The sequence below is a fragment of the Macrosteles quadrilineatus genome, unplaced genomic scaffold (genome assembly GCF_028750875.1).
Source record: "Macrosteles quadrilineatus isolate MER2022 unplaced genomic scaffold, UCM_ALF_1.0 Scaffold_1__1_contigs__length_201487025, whole genome shotgun sequence".
NCBI lineage: Eukaryota > Metazoa > Arthropoda > Insecta > Hemiptera > Cicadellidae > Macrosteles > Macrosteles quadrilineatus.
Genome location: NW_026542594.1, coordinates 95,462,766 through 95,486,130, shown reverse-complemented (window position 1 = coordinate 95,486,130; position 23,365 = coordinate 95,462,766). Strand labels below are relative to the sequence as shown.

General features: G+C 34.6%; 1 protein-coding gene across 1 annotated transcript in view; it reads right to left on the bottom strand.

The window, feature by feature from the left end:
* Positions 1–388: 388 nt before the first annotated feature.
* Positions 389–23,365, bottom strand: part of LOC128990791 (sodium-dependent dopamine transporter) — a 118,038-nt gene continuing 95,061 nt past the window's right edge. The window contains exons 8-12 of the mRNA XM_054413410.1: positions 18,970–19,207; positions 18,257–18,385; positions 16,266–16,466; positions 4,509–4,676; positions 389–4,352 (exon numbers count right to left, since the gene is read on the bottom strand). Of these exons, the coding sequence (XP_054269385.1) occupies positions 4,221–4,352; positions 4,509–4,676; positions 16,266–16,466; positions 18,257–18,385; positions 18,970–19,207 (868 nt within the window). The 3' untranslated portion in view covers positions 389–4,220. The remainder of the gene's footprint in view (positions 4,353–4,508; positions 4,677–16,265; positions 16,467–18,256; positions 18,386–18,969; positions 19,208–23,365) is intronic.

Here is a 23,365-nt window from a genome sequence, read left to right as displayed (position 1 = left end):
TTACTGTAAGACCTCAATATCTTGGAGCTGAAGGAGTAAGGGTAAAATTTGAGTATTCGAGTAAGCAAGGTTCGAGTTATCAAGATGTAATACCAAAAATTTGAGATACTGAGGTGTTGAGTTCTGACAATGATGTTACAGTAACGACCTTCATGACTCAATTTGTACACAATAATTATCGTCAATAGCACTGACGATAAAATGAATGTAAAAATTAATGTATGTAATATGTAGTGCTCAAGCTCACACTATTTCGTTATAGTTTGGAAAACATTTCTAAAATCATGCTCATAAATGAATTCATTTTAATTTATTATCTTTTCATTCAAAGGACAAATTGGTATGTTGTTAAGGATGAGGGATTGAAGCTAGGTACAATGTAAACCACTGACACTCATAAATTAATTGTATTTTTTTATAAATATAATACACAACAACAAAGACAAATATAGTTTTTAGAATACCCCAAATGGCTGCTTTGGTGTTTTCTAATAAATATTTACTTTGTCTAAGTGACATATTATTTACAAATCATGTGATGAAAATGCTGGTAATTCGACAAAGTAAAATTTAAATGTTGTAATTCCTAATATTGCACAACATATTTCAAAATATTACACTATTGTACAAATGCTGCTTAAACCTCTACATACAAGAAATACAATACTGATTAGGTAGTTATTTACGAGTACAGTATAATAAAGCATTTCTACCCTAAAGCATTGAGTCTGAGACCTGAAGTGTTGCACATATTGATCTTAGACTCTACAACTAACATAAGTTAATAGTTACAAGTTCACCATTATAAATTTATTCCTTCATATTATTAGTCTACATCCAACTACGTATTTCCATTGTAAATAAATTATAAGTAACCAGCTTGTCAAGAGTAGTACAAGAAAAAAAATTAAACTGTGTTAAAAAGTTAAGCCTATTAGGCCATTGGCAAAACAAGATCAACACAGTTTAATTGGTAGTGTCCTAAGTTTTAACTTTGAGCTTCTGACAAATTAACTACCGGTTTGGATTTGTAAACTTATCTCCTATGGTTAAAGTTGTACTCTTAAGTCTAAGAATATTAAAAGTGTAATACGACTATTCAATTATACTAATCTAAAGTTATATGTTTATGATAATAACTCCTGATGATTATTTCATTACTAAGCCAATTTTCCTTAGTGATTCTGTACAAGGATTATTGACTAAACACGATAATCAAAACATTTTATACATACCTATTACTTGATGCATGCATACACTCTCTATATTACTACCTACATTTTTGGAATTATTTTTTCTTCTGCTTATTTCAGAACAGGTATCAGGCTATACAAATAACTACTTGATATTAATATTAATAACTACTTGCATCTAATTATTTAACAGTGTCAAAACGATCATAATCTCAAAGAGATGTAGCCAAATGTTTACAAGTCCTAATATATAAATCCACAGTATTTTCATGGAAATTTTGCCCTGTGTTCAGTTTTAAAAGTTGAATCACGCTACGTTATTTTGCTCTTGACACTATTAAATTGCAACCTTGTTAGGATTATAACCTTGTTTAGGATGGTAAATAGCTTTCTTTAATTTGTGCAAATCAATCAGTGTGGTCTGTTGAAAATAGAAAGGTTCAGATTAGTTTTACAAAGTCCATAAAAGCTGCTAATTTGATGGTAAATAGTGTAAAAACCCTAATCAAATGAGCCCTCAGTGGACATTGTGCAACAGAGGTTAAAGCCATTTCAAATAGGTTCACAAATGGAATTGGCTCATTATTTTGGGTTTTTAGACACTGTATTCTGTACTCAAAATGTCTTAATTGTTTTCTACTGACTGGACATGGTGGTACAGTACTTAAACATTAACTGTGCAATGAGAGACTGAATCTTTGTAACAGCTCAGACACTTGCTTTTACTTTTGGACTGTGACATTAAACACTATAAGCGACATTCCCATACTATTTACAAATCACAATATATGACACCCAACGTATAATGAAGAGAGGATTAATACAGCACTGAATGTGATGCATAAAATACATTATCATTATCGATATGTACAATGCTATTTAATTCACACTTATTGAATTTCTCAACATTTGTCACCTTTCTCAATAAAAAAGTGTCTTTTAGGGAAATTTAAGAAAGGTTAAAGAACCGGTACCTTAATTAGTGTCAGTATTTGTATAAATATTCTGGTAAAAATACCTTTTTTACAGAATCGAATCAAATATTTTTCCTACAGGTACCTAACAACGTACAACTTCTCTCACTGATTTGAGAAAGCAAAGTGGCCAATTCGCTCATCAGTGAGACAATGATAACATTATCTCACTCTAATTACTTTGTCTCACTCACTCCAGATTTGCAACCTGAAGGCGCGAAATAGTGAGCGCGTAGCATGCAGACAAGGTCGTATGCGCGCGAAATACTTTGGCAGCACTGGCTGTAAATCAGCTGGTCAGCTGTTGTACTGTTGTATCATTAAATGTTATATTAAAAGTTAGTTCATTTCTGTGTAAAAATATGTCACGTTTCTTTGCCAATTTATTTGTTTTATGGTAACTGTAGGAAAAATATAATGTGCAACTCGAGTGCAAAGTGCAATTGCCTCACTCGAGAAACCATTCCTCTCTCGAGTGAGTCAATTGCTCCCTTTGCTCACTAGTTGCACAAATAACTATTGTCATCTAGAACATAATATTTAATAACACCGTTCATAGAATATCTTATTAGTGCTTGATTCTACTATTCTACTACAAATATTCTTGCGATTATAATTTACATTAGGTTCTACTAGATTAACAATTAGGGATTCGGGATCACAAAATATTAATTATATTAAGAACAAAACATGTTTTCACACTACGTTTGAATGTTAATACAATTTCATCGTCTGAAAGTTGTGGTACAAATTAGCTGCAAAACTAAAAGCACCATAATCAAATTGTTTTGCGCTTAATTGTTGGTCATTATAAACTACTTGAAATGTGTTAATTGGTGAATATTTAGTTTCCAAAGTAAATTATGCTGCAATGACACTTTCAACAACCATTGACAACTTGCCATGTCATTTTATAATGTAAAGGGATAATAATATTGAAATCGGCTATCTTTTTTGTTTTGTGTTTCAACTCACAGATTTGTATTTTTTGTTTATTCAGTGGTAATGTTATTCGTAAGAAATCTAGACATACCAAATGTATCGATAAATTGAACAAAACTACATGGGAGATGTTTCAATGACATCATAATAGACCGTGAGTCATAATAACCCTAAAATATTAAATATCTACTTCTATGTTCTATTCTAAGAAAAAGAGTAATGTTAATAATGCAAGTTTGTGCGTACACTAAACATAAACAAATATTAATTTAAAAAATAAACAAGCCTATTTTGATTAGAAATCATTTACAATTTTTCTTATTTTTTCGTTTGTAAATATAACTAAATAAATGAATTGATAAATTAACTATATGCACATTCCTCAATATTCCTATGCAAATATATAGATCCTCAAGTTAACAGGTTCATATAGATCATATATATATATAAACAGTTTTCTTCGTCACAATAAAAAATTATCTTAAAAGGGTAAGATTCATAGAGAGAGCGATTCTGATTCAATGAACATTAGATATGCTGTAAGAATCCAAAAATTAATTAATGCACTTTTAAGTTTCTTTTTTGGGATACTTTTACACTTAAAGGTTTTTTTTTCGCTGTGGGAAAATCTTTGTTAATAATATTTTTTGTATATCTAAATTTGGGTGTTTGTAGAGCCTTTGTTTCATACTTTATAGTGTTATCACTCATTTAGTCTATAGGATTGGTTTAAATGGTTATGTTTATTATGCTAAACATAAATTTTTGCTTGAAAACTTGAGAATCAAAGTCACTCTTCTCCCGTTAAGTGCTTCATACACACTTATTTACAATATATGACGTTTACTACACTAAACTACCAACTCCTAATAAATTTACAAAGTAGCTACGTTAAATTGATAAGGTAACCTTGGTCGTATTTGACGGTTTTTAACTTTAAATCACAATCTAGCTGATAATGCATCTGCTTATTACCTACAACTATTCTAAATGGTTTACACTTGATCAGTGGCTTGAGGACTAGTTAGCCTAACATGTGAAGGGTCGGTCTGAACTCCATTCATAGACATTGTTCTTGCTAGTACTGTCTGGTGGTCCCGCCATGAATGGTTTACACTTCATCAGTGGCTTGAGGACTAGTTAGCCTAACATGTGAAGGGTCGGTCTGAACTCCATTCATAGACATTGTTCTTGCTAGTACTGTCTGGTGGTCCCGCCATGGAGTTGTCAGGATTTTTATTCGCTGGAACATAAAAATAGCTATACATTTTAACTTCCTGACAAACACCTTACATGAAAAGACTTGATTTGAAAGTCGTCTGTGAGTGGCTCACTTAAAAGCCTATGCACACTCAGTAGACAATGGTAAATTACATCTATGGAAATGGAAAATGTGTACCTGCAGAAATGTGCCAGGTGTAATGATGATCTGTATAACAGCGACCAAAGGGATCATTAGGATGCTGGAGAAGGCTATCATCCAGCCTATCAGATTGGCCCACTGAGGATAAACGTAGTCCTCGTAAGTCAAAGGCTCATAACCCAACAGGCCAAAGACTATGATGAACTGTAAATATTGCACAGTAAATAGTATTTACAGACAGCTTTAGGTATACTATCAGAGACTATAAGAGGTTTTAATAAGATTTTAGGACAAATTAAACCAATGACATAGGTAATAAATATACAAAGTACCTATCTTAAAAAACACAATTGTAGTAGACCTCTCTGTGGATGATCGAGTATTATATAGTTAAACTACAAGCCATTCTCCGGGTGTTATGACTGTACATAATAACAGGTATATCGAGACCAACTTTTGTAACCTTGGAAGATAAATACCAAGCTTTGGGTTCCTGCACTTGATAGTTCTTACTGATTGTTTTAGTGTGATGTAACAATCATGATTAAAATAAATGGCTGATCCTGCACACTAGCCACCAAAAACCCATCACCCCTCCTTCAGAGACTCACTTATGCCAGTTCTTTATAAAAATGAGTATGATCTCTCTTCTCTGTCCCAAATGTGACTAAGAAGAGAATTCTACATTAAATTTGTAGATATTAGATTTGTCACAGATTATTTAATGACTGTGGTGTAGTGAATTGGTGTGGATAGGAGAAAGGAACCTCTTCAAGTAAAACAGTCGCTTATGTTGAAGAAAATTCTCTCACAGATGAGTATTTTTAAACTTTATTACTGATAATAGAATAGAATGTTAAAACGTGTGAACTTTTCACAACTGATTCAACTTTATGAAAGTAAGTAATACAGCATTAATAGTTGTAATATTGTTGAAACAGCAAGTATGAACGACTATACGAATGTTATGCTCACTCAAGCCTATTGGAAACCTCAAAGTTTTCATGTGATCACAGTGTAAAATAAACGGTATCAGCATTCTGACACATACTTTCTCCTATAAGTTTGTCAACAACCTTTATCATGGGTAAGCAGTGAGAGCATATTATAGTTAAAAATAATTAATAAATAAAAAACCTTTTTAGAACAAAACGTTTTTAAACGCACTAAAAAGTTGAAAATAATTTATAAATATGTGGAGGGTATAAACTTGGTAAGATTTGAAACGAAAAACGTGGGGTGGATGCAAGAGATAATTTACAATTACCTTCACCTATTAAACTTAAGTATTATTATCAATTGCTTGCACCCCAAGTTTTTCGTTTTAAATCTCACCAAGTATTTATTCTCTCCACATTATAAATTATTTTCAACTTTTTAGTGCGTTTTTGTTTAAAAAAGTTTTTTTATTTATTAATTATTTTCTACTTTTTTAGTTTTTAATGTGTGTGGATATTAAATCTATTTCAAGCATCTATATCAGATTAAGACAGAGGCATGTGGGAAATCTAAGGTTTATTTGAGTTTCTTTTCATTGAGCGGAGCGAGCGAAGCTCTTGTACGTCGACTCTTATGCATTTCGTAATACGCAAACTCCTCCTAGACGGCTGAATCGATCGTTTTCAAATTTTGCATGGTGATGAAGACCATATCGGTGAGTACCAACATCTATATGGCGTTAAAAGATACTCTCAGGAATCCGCCCAACTGGGTCTCAAAGTTTCAATGTAATCCTTATGGAAGCAGTATTTGACACATAAACAAAGACATATGATCAGCTGTTGACTTTTGAATGCAGTAGATAAAGAAAAAGCTGATAGAATTATTACACAGATATTAGAACAGAAACGGTACCGTATGGATCATAAATATAATCAAATGACGACACTAGCTTGAGGTCCGTGACGTAATAAGTGGTGAAGGAAGTAGTAAAGGTGAGCAGTCTGGAGTGTGGAAACTGTTTATGAGGATTAGATTAAGGTATCTGCATTCCTAAATTTCTATGGGAAGGGAGGAAAACAGGTCCGCAACGTAGGAAGTGGTGAAGGAAGTAGTCAAGGCGAGCTGTCCGGAGTGTGGGAACTGTTTATGACGATTAGATTAAGGTATCTGCAATAATAAAATGCTATTGGAAGGGAAGGAAACAGGTCCACGACGTAGGAAGTGGTATAGGAAGTAGTAAAGGCGAGCTGTTCGGGGGATGGGATCTGTTTATGACCATTAGATAAGGGTTATTGCAAATCCTATGATGGTATGGGAAGGGAGGGAAACTGGTCCGTGTAGTAGAAAGTGGTGAAGGAAGTAGTAAAGGCAAGCAGTCCGGACTGTGGGAACTGTTTGTGAGGATTAGATTAAGGTTTCTGCAATCCTAAAATGCTATGGGAAGGGAGAAAAAACAGGTCCGCGACGTAGGAAGTGGTGAAGGAAGTAGTCAAGGCGAACTGTCCGGAATGTAGGAACTGTTTATGACGATTAGATTAAGATATCTACAATCCTAAAATGCTATGGAAAGGGAGGAAAACAGGTCCGCGACGTAGGAAGTGGTGAAGGAAGTAGTCAAGGCGAACTGACCGGAGTGTAGGAACTGTTTATGACAATTAGATTAAGGTATCTGCAATCCTAAAATGCTCTGGGAAGGGAGGGAAACAGGTCCACGACGTAAGGGTGGTGAAGGAAGTAGTAAAGGCGAGCTGTCTGGAGTGTGGAAATTGTTTATGACAATTAGAGTAAGGTATCTGCAATCCTAAAATGCTATTGGAAGGGAAGGAAGCAGGTCCGCAACGTAGGAAGTGGTGAAGGAAGTAGTAAAGGCGAGCTGTTTGGGGTGAGGGATCTCTTTGTGACCATTAGATTAAGGTATTTGCAATCCTATGATGCTATGGGAAGGGAGGGAAACAGGTCTGCGATGTAGGAAGTGGTGAAGGAAGTAGTTTAGGGGAGCTGTCCGGAGTGTGGGAACTGTTTATGACGATTAGATTAAGGTATCTGCAATCTTAAAATGCTAAGGAAAAGGAAAGAAACAGGTCCGCGATATAGGAAGTGGTGAAGGAAGTAGTCAAGGCGAACTGACCGGAGTGTAGGAACTGTTTATGACGATTAGATTAAGGTTTTAAAATGCTCTGGGAAGGGAGGGAAACAGGTCCGCGGCGTAAGGGTGGTGAAGGAAGTAGTAAAGGCGAGCTGTCTGGAGTGTGGAAATTGTTTATGACGATTAGAGTAAGGTATCTGCAATCTTAAAATGCTAAGGAAAAGGAAAGAAACAGGTCCGCGATGTAGGAAGTGGTGAAGGAAGAAGTCAAAGGCGAGCTGTCCGGAGTGTGGGATCTGTTCATGACGATTAGATTAAGGTATCTACAATCCTAAGCTGCTATGGGAAGGGAGGAAAACAGGTCCGCGATATAGGAAGTGGTGAAGGAAGTAGTCAAGGCGAGCTGTCCGGAGTGTGGGATCTGTTTATGACCAATACATTAAGGTATTTGCAATCCAATGATGCTAAGGGAAGGGAGGGAAACAGTTCCGTTTCGTAGGAAGTGGTGAAGGAAGTAGTAAAGGCGAGCAGTCCGGAATTTGGGAACTTTTTATGACGATTAGATTAAAGGATCTGCAATCCTAAAATGCTATGGGAAGAAAGGAAAATAGGTCCGAGACGTAGGAAGTGGTGAAGGAAGTAGTGAATGTAAGCATAGTGTGAGAACTGTCTGTGGCAGTTAGATTAATGTATCTTCAATCCTAAAATGCTATGAGAAGGGAAGGAAACAGGTCTATGACGTAGGAAATGGTGAATGGGAAGTAGTAAGGCTAAGAGTGGAGAGTGTTGAACTGTCTTTGGCAATTACATTAATGTATTTGCAATCCTAAAATGCTATGGGAAGAGAGGAAAACAGGTCCTCGACGTAGGGGGTGGTGAAAGAAGTAGTAAGGGAATGGATTAATGTATCTGCAATGCTAAAATGCTATGGGAAGAGACTGTAGACTGTAGGTTAAAATGATTACGAAGCACGAATCTATACATATTTTCAATACATGCAATCATTTGAAATCGAAATTTACAACAAATTTACAACAGCTGATTTTTACTCCATAGAGGTTAAAAACGATTTTTACTCACAAAAGAGTTAAAATGCTACTTTAGACCCGCAACGCATGCATTAAAAACATCTGTTTTTACTGCAGTACGACAAAAACAATATAATATGAACCCTTGATGCCTCCGCTCAATTTTGTGGATGCCTCTGCGAACGCCCCTAGTATAATTATGTATTAGATTGAATGTATGGCCTACCTACTAACTATAAATATATAAATTTATTTAATTTATTGTTTACTTTATAGAACATTAAATAAATAACAATCGACATTATTAACAAACATCTTTATATCTGCAATCAGATTGTTTATCTTAATTTTGGAATGTTTGTTTGTATAAAGAATCTTTTTTTTAAGATTTTATTAACCGATCAGCATTTCATTGCTATACAGGTTAGGTATAATATAAGAAAGACAAAAATAACATTATTAATTACATTAACATGGATAGAGGTCAGCTTAGCCCCTCAGGCACTTATTGTCACTGGTTTTTAGTGGGTCGGACTGTAAAGGCACTGTCCACCAATGAAACACAAATCAATGAAAACAAAAAAAAAATGGTTATAATAAAACATGAGGCAATCTGGGTTTTAGTCGGAGTCTCTGGATTTCAGAAGGTTGGCCTGTGTTATAAAATCCAATGCTGCTGGTTAATGGAAGTTTTGTAAACAATTTTGATGTAACTTTCTTGATAAAATCTTCTATAGGTTTTATTCCCAGTTCTAAATGTATTTAGCGGGTTCGAAAATACCAGGGACATTTTAGAATTATCCTTAAAACTTTATTTTGAAATGTTTGCAGTTTGCGAATTGAGCTTGATGAAGCAGTTCCCCATACTGGGCAGCCGTATAACAATAGTGGACGTAGAAGTGTTTTGTATAAAAGGGTTCCATTCTTCATAGACATACATGATTTTTTGTTGATTAAAGGAAACAATTTTGATAATCTGCCATAAGCCAAATTTAATTTTGTATTAATATGAAATTTCCAATTTAACTTTCGGTCGAAGTATACACCTAAATATTTTATTGCTTGGTCAGGAGGGTTCCATGCAATCTGTTCACCTAGAATTTCTAAATTTGGAGGATCTAACGGTTTTCGGAGGGTAAAAATCTTCGCTTCACTCTTCATCGGATTTATGGCTATTCTCCATTTTGTGAACCATTCCACCAAATCGTTTAAGGAAATTTGAATGTTATTGGCCACAACTTCGATGTCATAGTGTGTAGAGTAGAGTAGGGTGTCATCAGCAAACACGGCTGTTTGGACATTGTTTGACAATGGCAAATCAGAGGTGTAAATGTTGTATAATAGAGGTGAAAGAATTGCGCCCTGTGGGACTCCAGCTTGAATTGGTCTGGCAGTTGATAGGCAGCAGTATGACATTTTCTTTCAAATCCTTTAATGATGTCTTCAGAAACTCTTAAAAGTTGATGTGTCGTGGAATGTTGGGAGCGAAAACCAAACTGATGAGGAGGTATTAGGGAAGCACTACCTACGTAGGAGTCTAGGCGTTGTTTAATGATTTTTTCAAACAATTTAGACAATGTGGGGAGGAGGCTAATCGGGCGATAACTATTTACTTGTGATGCAGGTTTTCCAGGTTTGTGGATGACAATTATGAGAGAATGTTTCCACATTTGCGGGAAGTATGATTTTGTGAGACAGGAATTGAACAGAGAAGCAAGGAAAGCAAGTCCTTTTCGTGGTAGATTATGTAAAATAATGTTAGGTATTCCGTCGTGTCCAGGAGTTTTCTTGATCCTTAGCGACTTGATGAAGTTCGAGATTTCAGATGGAGAAGTATATTTAATTGACTGTTCCACCGTGATAAGTGGGCAGGAATTAACTGTGGCAACATGAGCTGAAAATTCAGGGTCTTGAAATTCATCATTCGGACGAAATGAACGCTGATAGTAATCGGCTAAAACACTAGCTTTGTCCGTTTTGCTTTCATATACCTGACCATTGTTTATTAAACTGGGTATTGGGGTGCGTTCTTTCAATATTCGTTTAGTTGCGAGCCATAAGGAGTTGTTGTCATCAGAGGACAGATTTGATACATATTTGTTATAAGATTCGTATCTGAATCGGTCTAATTCCAATTTGACTCGTCTAATGAGCTGATTATATCTTCTGCGAAAAGAAGGAATTCTGTAGCGTTGCCATAATCTTCTATGTCTATTCTTCAAATTAATAAGGGACAGGATGTATCGAGGAATCGAGGAAAACGATTTGTTAGGTTTAAACTGACGAACCGTTGCTTGTTCTACTGAGAGACGAATGGAAGTGACAAACAAATCGATAGCCTCATCAATTTGGGTTTTATCTTTTAGTTGGCGAGGAAGGAGAAAATTTTCATGAAAGCATTCTTTAAACTTTTCCCAGTCGATTACTCCTTTAATAAGTTTTTCGTTTGGAAGTTCTATTTCAGGTGGTTCGTCAAATGAAAGAATGACTGGTAGATAATCGGAATCAAGGTCAATTAGTGGTGTCATGTGTGTTGGGCGAGGCATATTTCTAAACAATCCAATGTCTAAAATGTCTGGCCTGACATTGTGGTTAAATGAGTAATGAGTAGGTTCATTTGGGGCAACAATTGATACTCCGTAGGCAGTAGCAGCGGCTAAGAGTAGTCTTCCATTTGGATTTGTCTTCAGGCATCCCCAAGCTTCATGCTTACAGTTTAGATCGCCTAGTAAAATAGTAGGAGTATTATCTGGAAAGAGGTTTTCAATGTACGTTTTTGAAAACTTGTACCGTGGAGCATGATAAGCAGAATATAAAATAATATCATCGTTGTTTATTCTTATTTTTATGGCTGTAATTTCTAGGTTATTCATGTGAGGTAGATACAATGAGTGATGAGCAATGTTTCTTTTAACCGCAATGGCAACTCCACCAGACGCTCTAGGCGCATCCCTGTCTGATCTGTAAACGAGATAACCTGGAATTTTAAATTTTTCCGTTGATATCAGATGGGTTTCTGTGATACAAGCAATGTCAATTTTATTTTGAGCTAGAAAAACAATAAATGAAGAACGCTTTTCCTTTAAACCATTCGCATTCCAATTAAGTATTTTTAAGTTATTCACTGGGTGTAAATTATAATCCATTCTGGAAAATAGATGTTACTAACTGAGAGATGAACGATTTAATTTGAGGGAGGTAAGGTTTAACTAGAGATAATAGTGATTTTAAAATAGGGTGAAGAGAGTCGTGTTCTGAGTTTTCAGGTTCAGGATGGGGAGTTTGTGTTTCAGTACGTTTATGTTTCGATCCATTTGTAACATTGGCATAAGTTTTGTGTGGGGTAACAAAGTTTTCGCTTTGAGAACTTGCTGGAGGATTGCGGTTTTTGGTTGACAAAGCAGGAAAATGAGTACTACTAGAGTTGTATTGAACTTGATTATGGCTGACTTCCGTTTGATTGGTTGTTGGTTGATTTCTTTTGCTGATTGCTCGTGTCTTAAGGCTGAGGTAGTAAGGGCAACCACGATAATTAGCTGTATGCGACTCATTACAGTTAACACACTGGACTGGATCTTCTCTCTTTTTAGGACAATCTGAAAATAAATGGTTTCCTGTACATTTAACACAACGGGGATCAAGTTTGCAATAGTTTTTAGTGTGTCCATAGCGTTGACAGCGAATACACTGAGGGATGGCTTTAGACTTTCGCTTTAGTTCAATCTGAATTTTTGAATGGAAAATAAATTCAAGGCCGAAAATGTCATTGCCAGAGCCGGAGTCCTCGAGATCGATGGCACAAAGAGGTATTGGATATTTATTTTTGTTGTATAGCCTAGTAACTTTAAGAACTGGCAGATTCATTCGTTTAAGTTCTGTGTGAATTTCTTCGTCAGAAAGGGAGATTGGGACGTTCCGCATTATGACAGAGAGACGTTTGTTTTCAGGAGAACAAAAAGAGTGATATTGTACTTTTAAATTGTCAAAATGTGCTGTTAGTGCACGGAAGTCATCGGATGAAGACACATTTTATTTTGATGGTACTACCTTTGTTCACGGTAAAATAATTTTGCGTTAAGACTTTGTCAAGATCTGCGATCAAAGCTTGATAATTGTTCGAGTCATGAAGAAAAATGGGTGGAATGCGACATTTATCAGAAGAGTTAGGAGATTCGTCAGTTTCGTCATTGTCGGTAGTGGATGCTAAAGGACTAAACCTGTTTTGTATTACTGTTTTGTATCGCTTCGTAGTGTGTTGGAAGTTGGAAGATGATGATTTAGCTTTCTTATTGGATACTAGTTGAAATTCACTTGATTCTTGGTTGTTTTCTAGTTCCATTGTGCTAACTTCTAATTGGTGTGATGAATTTGGGAGGAAAATTTTGTTTGGTGGTGCCGATGAGTAGTCTAAAATATGATGCTTACCATTGTTGACTGTAGAGATATTTTGACTTGTTGATGCGTAGCTATGGTCTTCACAATAGGTTAGAATTGGAGGTTTCAAGACAGGGTTCGTCCCGTTCATTTAATGTGTTAACTTATATGAAATTTATTGAAAGTCCGAAAGAAACACACAAAAAGTAACTAAAAAATAGAAAAGAAACACTTCAAAAGAAAATCAAAATTATTTTAAAAAGTAAAAATAGGGAGAGCAAAAAACAATAACAACCGTTATTAACCGTATCATCAGCTGGATCATAAAGAATCTGTTGGGAGCATAACCTGTACCTCTTAACCTCTGCTCTTCGAACTGTCAAATTTAAGTATTTACAGCTGACTTAAATTAATTGATATATTTACATTCTTTCAAAATGTAAACATGGAAAATTTGGAAGCCCATGGAGCGTAGCCCAAGGGAAATATGAAAATTAAATGATATAATATTGCATCATCATCCATTTGTGTTGCGTCAGTGTTAAATAAAAGAATAGTTTTCATTTAGTTGTCTTTTATTCACAATTAGAATTAACACAAAACTCATAACAACAAATGTAAATAATAATTATTATCCATCTGAACTGAGACAGCTGACTTTTAAGAAAGGTATATAAAAAATCCTACAATCTCCAACGCTTGAAGGTTTGCCTAGGCAACATAATCTTTAAGTAGAACAGAACGTTTCTTGTTCCTGTTGGATCTCCGGGGACTGGTCTGTCTTGATAAATCTGGGTTTGTAGAGGCTGAGTGTCTTGAGGATAATGGGGATTGATGGTGGTCGTCTATTGTAGTATTTGGATGAAAGATTGTCTCAGCTACATTATTTGAATCTTTATTAAAATGATTAGAATTTTTAATAATAACAATTTTACCTCTAGGTTCGGTCGATGATGGTTGTGCAATGGTATTGGTAGGTGGTGGTGACTTAGTAGGGGTGTACCATCTAGTCTGTGCACGATCTCCCACGCTTGAACTTCTTACTCGCATTTTTGGTTGGTATCCTCTTGAGATTCCGTTTTGGCTTGTAGTGGTATTTGTTCTTGAAATGTTCTTGAATTTTTTAAATTCTCTAGGTCATGGAGTTCTTTTATGGAAGTTTTTGAAGAAGATAAAAGTTAAGACTTTATCACTTAATGAAAATGTAACAGGGCGTTCTTTTATAAAAGTTGGTTTGAAATTTTCACTTGGTTTTAGGGAACAAGTGATACTAGAAATGCATTCTGGCTTGAATATCTCAGCGTGCCGGTACTTCTGTTCATCAATATTTTGAACTGCAATCATTTCGTTTGATCAAAATGTATCTTGAGGGTTGAATTCCTGGCCGATCTTTCCAAGTTCTATGCCAAATTTTCTTATCCATGTACGACCAAAGATTGGTTAAAATCTATCAGGAACTACAAAAAGTTCTTCTTTCGATGTTTGATTGTTGCATGTAACTTCAACTTCAGCTATGCCAAGTGGTTCAAATATTTCGGATGTGTAAGATCAGAAACGTATGGATGTTGGTCTTAGTATGGCTTGCAAATGAAGGTTCTGCAAGGTATAGGTTCCTGCTCCCAAGAGATTCTAAATATAAAACAAACATTTCAAGGTAAAGATAAAACTTCTGATTACAGATAATAAGGTTTTGGTTATGTATTAATAGGTCTTATAAAATAGATTTGACATATTTACACAAATATGTGGAGAGAATAAATACAAGATTTAAAACTATAAATGTGGGGAGCATGCAATATAGATAATAATAGTTCAATAGGTGAAGGTAATTGTAAATTAGCTATTGCATGCGCCTCACGTTTTTTGTTTTAAATCTTTAAAGAATTTATTCTCTCCACATATTTATAAATTATTTTCAACTTTTTAATGTGTTTAAAAATGTGGTATTTTTAAAAAGTGTTTTTATTTATAAATTATTTTTTTGTTAATTTTCTTTTTGATCATATTATCATTCATTTTACTTCTATATCCATTTTTTTCCAGCTAGATACTTTATAGTGTCGACTTCTTGCATGAAATTTTCTTTATTCTAAGCAACGTTGATTAGCCTGTGTATTAGGGAATGAAATGTTGCAATTTTGTATGTCCATGGAAGATTGGAATTTCTTGGAATTATTATGTCTGTAGTTTGTGGGTTTTCTTAATATGTCAAATGAATGTTTGTTGTTTCATTTACTCTATTTGGACGATTTCCAAAATTCCAATCAGGGAAGTCTTTTTTTATCACCATTAACCACAAGACCAAAGTTACCTTAATAAACCAGTATTTATTCACAAACAATTTATATGTTTGCTGCCATTAGCAGAGTTAAACTTATGTTCGAATGGTTTATTGACAATAATACCAACAAAGGCAAACAAAGACAAACAACGAACTGGTTTTTACACAAAAGATATGGTGTAAAGGGATATCTATTCTAACACATAAATAATATATTTCTTAGTTTGTTTAAATATTATTCAGCATTTTAGGGACTTATGTCCCTACAAGCCAAGTCCATATATAAACCCCAAAGTACCCATGAAATTTTGAGAAAACTACAAGTCACACCCCCATAAACCATATACTGTACTTAAAATGTTCGTCATGACGAGAAACCTTGTGCAAAACTATCCACTATTTCAGAAAATGTCCATTATCGTAATTCTTTTCTAAAGGGAACTTTCCATATACCTAATGTTAAAAAAACCTCAGCTGTACTTATTTCTTTGTTATTCTTTCAATGTATTACCTTTATTAAAATCAGGTGTGATTATTTGTTTGTATTACTGTATTCTGTTTTGTTTATTTCAGCTTAACTTAACTAATCAATAGTCTTATTAATACTTATGAAGTCAAACGGAGTGAAGCCCGTGAGTAACAGCTAGTAATAAATAATAATGTTTGCAGGAAATAATAATTAAACCATTAGATAGGATATTTAATTTATTTTAAGAATGCCAACGGTGAATAACACGGTTTAGTTTAGCGGAAATTTTAATTCGAAACAGCGTGCGTCGCGTTTTCCCCTATCCCTCCCATATAGCTGCGGCTTTTTGCCACTCTACGGCTCCGCTTGCCCCTCTAGTGTTCTGCTATACCTGGCTTCACCGCAACCATAGCTGTCTATACTATCTATACTAGAGACGGCTATGCCGCAACACGTCCCTATTCACGTGTCCTCTCCTTAATGTTTAATCCTCCTAGGTTGAAACGCAAACCTATAATTTGTTAGTTAGAATGGCACCAGTAGTGGGTATGTTACAGTGTTAAATAATTATTTTTTTACGAAAACTAAAAAACAATATTGTTGATTTACTTACCATGAGGAATGCGGGAGCCAGGACGTACCAACATATTTTCCAGTAGTAACCAGGGGCAAACCCTATCATGTCTTTGATATCATCACAGAACCTTTGTGTGCCATAGATCCAGGAAACTGCGATTGCCTCAAACAGAACGGCAAACAACATGGAGTAGCCGGCTGCGTAACGGTCAAGCAGGTGGAAGAAGTAAAACCCACCCTTGGCAACAATAGAACACAGAAATCAATCATGGGGTCCTTCTCTGCAAATTGAGCTTGTAAAATTGTATCATCAATGTTATTACAACCTGATGTTAATACCTAATGTTATTACTGAGGCTTAAATACATTTAGTTTTTCCTATATATTTTGTTAAAATTTTACACAATATTGAACATAACTAAAATTTTTTGTTGTCTCGTAAAAAATGTCTAAGGCCTACTGCACACGAGAGACTTTTTGTCGGCTGACTGTTGGCCATCTGTCTGGCTGGAGTCGGGTGGACAATCGAAAAGTCGTCAAGACTGTTTGGTCGTTGACTATGGATGCGCACACGACACAACTGTTTAGTCGTCTTTCGAGTGTCAAAAGGATGACAGAAACCGCAGATTTTAGAAAGCAGATCTAAAGAACATCATTCTTCTTTTCCACGTTTTGCTTCCCGTTGCAAGGTACGGGTATAGCAGCTAGTATCGCAACCATTTAAATATTATAAATGAAGGAGTTACGTTGATTTAATCTGTCTGGAATGTTATACATGTTTATGTTTAAGCGTATATTTTTTGAACTGCGTTTCATGCATAGGTTACGATTGAGTGCCCTGATGTTGGTAAAATAATATAATTTTATCTTATAGCTTGCACTTCACATTAACTTTATTATTACACTTCGATAAGTTTAGCGATTGTGTTTTGCTACACCGCTGATCAAATTTAACCAATTAGAATATACAAAAATAGGTTATTATTAAGGGTCTAAAACCTCTACGTTATTTTTGGGGAAATAAATAAACGGTTGCAGTTTGCTTGTTTATGGATCATATTTTATAATATTATAATTTCAGAAGATATTGATCAAATTTGGCAAATTTATTTATTTAATACTAAGCTCTACATATTTCAATTAAAAACACTTGGACGACCTATACAGTGTGATTGAAAAGTCCCGGAACGGGGTAATATATTTTTTCTCCTTATAGATAAAGTAATGAGACGTGGTTTTTTTATAATAACCATAAATGTTCACTCTTTTAAGCTCTTATCATATTTTATCCCATAAGGGGGGCGTGTGGTTGGCCCACGAGGAGTCAGACAAAATTCTTAAAAAGCAGCATAGGTCGAGTTTGGTATCAAATTAAAGGTCTTAGTTGGTAAAACACATTACCCCACACGCAAACTCAAACGGACAACAGAGTAAAAAATTACAGCTGTTCAAAGATTTATTGAGTTTGCTATTATACGCTACTTCCTCAGGGATAGCCCGCTAGAATTCAGAAGAAAATCATAAACTTATGCATAGGTCGTTATGCACATCAAATTAAATGTCTTTATTAATAGAATAAAATGCTGAATGTTTTTCCCAAAAGAACAAAGTAGAAAAAGAACTGAGTAAAAAATGGCAGCGATTCAAAGATTCAAAATGGCATATTCAAGAAATACATAGAAGAATTCAAGAAATAGAACAGGCCTAGACAATAGTGTATGGAGCCAACACGATACTTAGACCTTTGATGTTTAATGAGTTACTGACTTTGGACAGGAACAGCTTGGGGATTACCATACCACATCGAACAGCTGCTCGAGTCACCGATGTCAGCTGTTCTCAAGACGTCTATCTATACAAGTTACTGATCAAAAGGTTACAAGGAGAATCAACAAATCATGCGTCGTGAGAATGAGGTTTTACAGTTTGCCAGGCACATAAAAAAAATTCTAATAGGATTTATAGTAAAAACAACTGTACAAGTAAATGGTAACAAACTTTAGGTTGGTACAAAAAATTATAGCTTACCTGTGCACATGAGACTAAGCCAACAAAAAAGTAGAGGGTGAATAAACACCCGACAAAAATCTCTCTGTTGCGTCCGATGAGGGGAAATTCATCACTCAGAGCAGTAATGATTGCCTCAGAGCCACCAAACTGAAAATACACAATTTTCAGTTATTAAAAAATTTTAATTAAATTTAATATATTTTATCTTAAATTAACCTTACATGTTGAACTTTTTGTAAAAACATTTGAAATGTTTGTAAAACAACTTGTTGAAACAACTTGTGTAAAACAAACATTTCCGCACGTGAGAGGTTAACTTTCTGTTTTATGTACAATGGAAAGGTAACTGTGTCTATATTTCGAGTTTCCCTTACTTAATAGTAATACTCTGTGTGTAAAAAAAATGTCTGCAATTGGTATACTGTAGTCTGTATGATGAAACCTCTCTTCTGACCTTTCAGTCTACCTAGGGACTGGCCAATGGCTTAAGGCCCGGGCCAGTCTCAGGTAGGTGGAGGTTCAGGAGATTTGTTTTATCATACAGACCATAATGCATAGTTGGATAGAGAGTACGGGAAGCACTATGTGTTCTCATAACTTGACACTCACAGCTTTTAACAAAATTATGTCTAAAAATCGAATACCAATAAAAAATGTAGTAAAAGTCTTTTTAATTGTATTTAAATAGGATTACAAATAAGGGTCCTTAATTAAGTAAACAAATTCCTTACCGAGCTGTCAAGTCCAAGAGTTAGGAGCATCATGAAAAATATGAGAGCCCAGAATATGGAGCCAGGCATGGTGGCAATAGCTGCTGGGTACACAATAAACACAAGTCCTGGTCCCTCCGTAGCCACCTCCGAGATGGGTTGCCGAGACACGTGTGCCATGTAGCCCAGCACAGCAAAGATGACAAAACCTGCAACGAAACTGGTGCAGGAGTTGATAACGCTAGTCAGCAACGCATCTCTGAAAAAGTGAAAGAGTTCCATCAGTAATGAATATTCTATCAGTAGGTAAGTTAGATCTGCACATTGGTGATTTGTCTCTAGGATACCTTCCAGTGGGTTCAACTGCATAAAATGTAACATAATTTAATAACTTGTCAAAGGTAGATGTTGAGTCTCATTTCTATTTTTGAAATCAGGGAAAAGTTTTGTGAAAATTATCATTAACTAATGTATATAAAATTGTAGCAGTACCGGTAACTAGTTTGGTTATTATCATAGTTATAACTAGTTGTTTCCAGTTAATTAACTACATTTCAATGTCATTTTAATAGTTTAAATACAATTTTATCTTGTCACTACATAATAAATCAAAAGTCAATACTCAATAGGCTACTGTTTTAATAAAGGTTTTAACAGAGTACACAATACTGCCTGACAGAACAGTTAACATTTACATCTTACTTTTGACATGTTAAAGGTGAAACTCTTTCCATACGATTTTTTTTGCAAATACTCTAATAACATCTTTAACCAGAAGACCTTGGTTTCGTTGTTTTTTCACCATTATTTTTAGTTAATCAAAAGCGCGGTATGTACAATGCCCTATGCTCAAAGCAGGGCTATGGCAGATAAGACCAACTTGTTCAAGTGTCTGTCCTTGAATTTTTGTGATGGTCATGGCAAAAGCAATTTGGCATTGGAACTGCAGATGTTTGAATTTCAGGAGAAAATTACCCTCTGACGATTCTAAACTTAATTGGAATAATAATAGCCTACTCGTTTTCCAGCCCAACTTGCAGTAATCATTTTCATATTTAAGACTTTGTCATTAATCTCTTTCACCATTATTCTGGTTCCATTAACCAGTCCTTTTTATGAATTTAAATTTCTTAGTAAAATTACAAATCCATCTTTTTACAAACATAACTTGTGAGACATAACCACTTGGTGCTAAAGTGTGGAGAAATTCATCAGGGAAAAGAAATTCAGGGGGGGTCTTCCTCTTCTTGAATCAAAGTGTCCACTGAGTAGTAAACTCTACTGTCATTATTTATAGTTGATTAGCTATTTTATAATTAATTTGGTCACCATGTTCATTCTTTGGTTAAATTAGTGCATGATTTTTGTCTTTTTAAGCATTTTGAGAGAATCCTTCACTGAAGATTTCGTCAATGATATTTTTATTTGCAATACATTAAGGTGGAAGACTTATCAATGTCTCACAAAGACCATTACGGTAGCTCTCTTGGCCATTCCTTATTTGTAAAAGATATTCAGAAATATTGATTTCCTTGGATTTGCTCTCATAAGCAAGTGAAACATTTTTAAACATTGACCATAAAGGTGATATAACTATTGAATTTTCTACCATTTCGCAGCGACTCGCACCAGAGACTATGGTAGCTCATTGCTAGGAATTACCTCCAAAACCTTTCCACCAAAAGGCTTTGCTTGGCCTTCTCTTCTGGCGATATCTCGCAGTACTTATTCTACAGACGATAAAGCGTACTGTACGCTAAGATCTCCTAAGTCAAAATAGTCTGTTTTGTGACAGCATCTGTCCGTGCAATATAAGAAAAAGTCAAGCGGTCTCATAACATTTCTTTGAACTTCAAAAACCAGCATAGATAACTTTTCACAATTTTATTATCATACCATCTCTGTTGTTAATACGTCGCCGAATCGCAAACACGGGATTGTTTCTTCTAGGTAGAATTTTATGATAATCAAAATTAAAAATTGGAAAACACAACACATAAAAATATCTATGAAAACGTTAAACACACCATTATCTGAAAATAAAATACAATCACATAATGAAATAGACTGGTTTTTACTCCCTATGAATGAAACTGCATAAATAAACTATCCCACCTCTTAAGTTATCATTGTTAATTATTGAAAGTAAACTGATAGGTAAACAGAAAAAGTAAATATTAAAATTACAGAAGGGAAACAGGATATTTTTATGAAGACAGATGTTTTATTTTAAGAAATGAATCAGTAATCTTAACAAATTTTGACTTGTATATTAAAACTACATGAAAACTTTAAAGTCCAATGGAGCAAAGCACATTGAACTGAGCGTGGCAAAAGTTATTCCATGACTTCTACAGAGAATCCCCTTTAATTTGACACCTTAATCATCAAAATCGGTTCATAAATAAAAGAGTTTTGGTGCGCACAAGAAATTCCTTACGGAATTAGAATAATAGAAGATGGGGGTTTAGAAAGGGAATAAATCACCTCAGTTCTGTTACAGAGGCCAAGTAAACAATAATTTTAAATGAAACTACAATTTGGATAGCTATAAATTTACCAACTTAGCCATTATAATTTGCTTAATTAATTTTCTACTCAAACATGTATTTCCTTAAACAAATCAGATTTATTCTCTATCCAAACAACATTAAGCTCAACAGAATACTTAGGTTTACTACTATAGGAAATGAAATAGTATATTTCGTACCTAGGGCTGTAAAAGAGGTTTTGCCAGCTCTAGATCATTTTTAAGTTCAAGACGAAGTATAACAATCGAAAGTGGCAAAACCCTTTCGGCCTGTGGTACGAACGCTATTTTCACTACACTATACAAAATTGTGAAAATATATACAATACATGCACAGCACACTAACACAACTACAACCTAAAGGTTATGTGAAGAGATGTTCAGAGGAATCAACAAAAATCCTTATATATAATACGTGAAGGCGATTTCTACGAAACACTATTCCTTTGTTAATAATGGACGGATTTTTACAAACGATGTGTCAAAATTAAGTATTTTTTGTGTAGACGCCCCCTTTCACTAATTTCTGTAATAAAACTCCTCGGGCTTTGCCCCACAGGCCATCAAAATACCAATGTATTTCTTATGAAAAAATATTTTGTTTACTTATACAGATGAATAATTTGTATTATTTACATAGCTGTTCATAGTAAACACATGATACACTCACGAGGGTTCTTTTTCGGCTTCGATAACTGGATTGGAGTGATTGATTACATTATCTTCGATTCGAGTTGACCATTTCAGTAATCAGAAATTATGACTGTTATTTGTTTTGAAATAACACCTGTAATACTTTGCAATTGCTCAAATTCGAGCAACAGGTGCACTAGTAAGTAGTAATAATAAATTGTTGCCAAGCAGCAGTGACAATAAAAAAGTCTATTGTAATACATAAATGGATACTGCTTGTGTAATTAGAATAGGGATAGACAAAAAGAATTAAATATAGACTGGCAGCCGTGCTGCGGTTACCATGGTTACCATAGGTTCTGGTGCACACAGCTTGGAGCACCGAATAGTTAGGTAGCGCATACACCGTAACTACATGGCGCTCCAAGCGGTGTGCGTTAGAACCTATGGTAACCGCAGAACAGCTGACGGTCTATATTTAATTATTTTTGTTGTAAAATGGCTAAAAACATTGTAGTGTTGCAAAAAGGTGTTTTTCTTAGCAATTTGTTAATAGTTTATTATAAAATAAATAAATTTTCCAATTTAGATCAAAATAATATATCCATACAATCCATAGCAATTTACACCATGATAAATATTAGGAAAATCCGTTATTATTTTATAAAGCATAAAATGAGTTGTAAAGAAGTTAAAAAAGGATAACGTCATATGTGTTATATATAGGGTTTCTTTTCTTAATACGCCGTAAGTTACACATGTTTCATAAAATTAGTTAATACTGCTTTCCACTATCCTTTGAGCTTTTAATCAGCCCTTTATCCCCGCAGTTGACTAAAAATCTGTTTATCCTACTATATATAATATGTAATATAATAATTTATATAATATTATAAATGTCAATGTATGGATGTTTGTGTATAACTCTGAAACCCACCACGTGAAAAATACTGGACCGATTAAGTACCGACTGGTACTTGATCTTCATAGCCTTGAGAAACACATAGTTGTGAAAATCCTATGGGGCTATGCCCCACAGGGGTTCATGCGTTCAAAAACACCATCCGTTCAAATTCATATATATATATATTATATACAGGGTGTCCGGTCATAAGTGTTAAATAAAATTTTGCATCAAACTACATGGTAATAGCGACATAATGACGCACATTTAAGGTTCCCAACCCTAACCGTTAGGGAATAACAAATTAATTAAGGTTTTTAAAAAAATATTGTAGTTGTTATGAAAAAGGT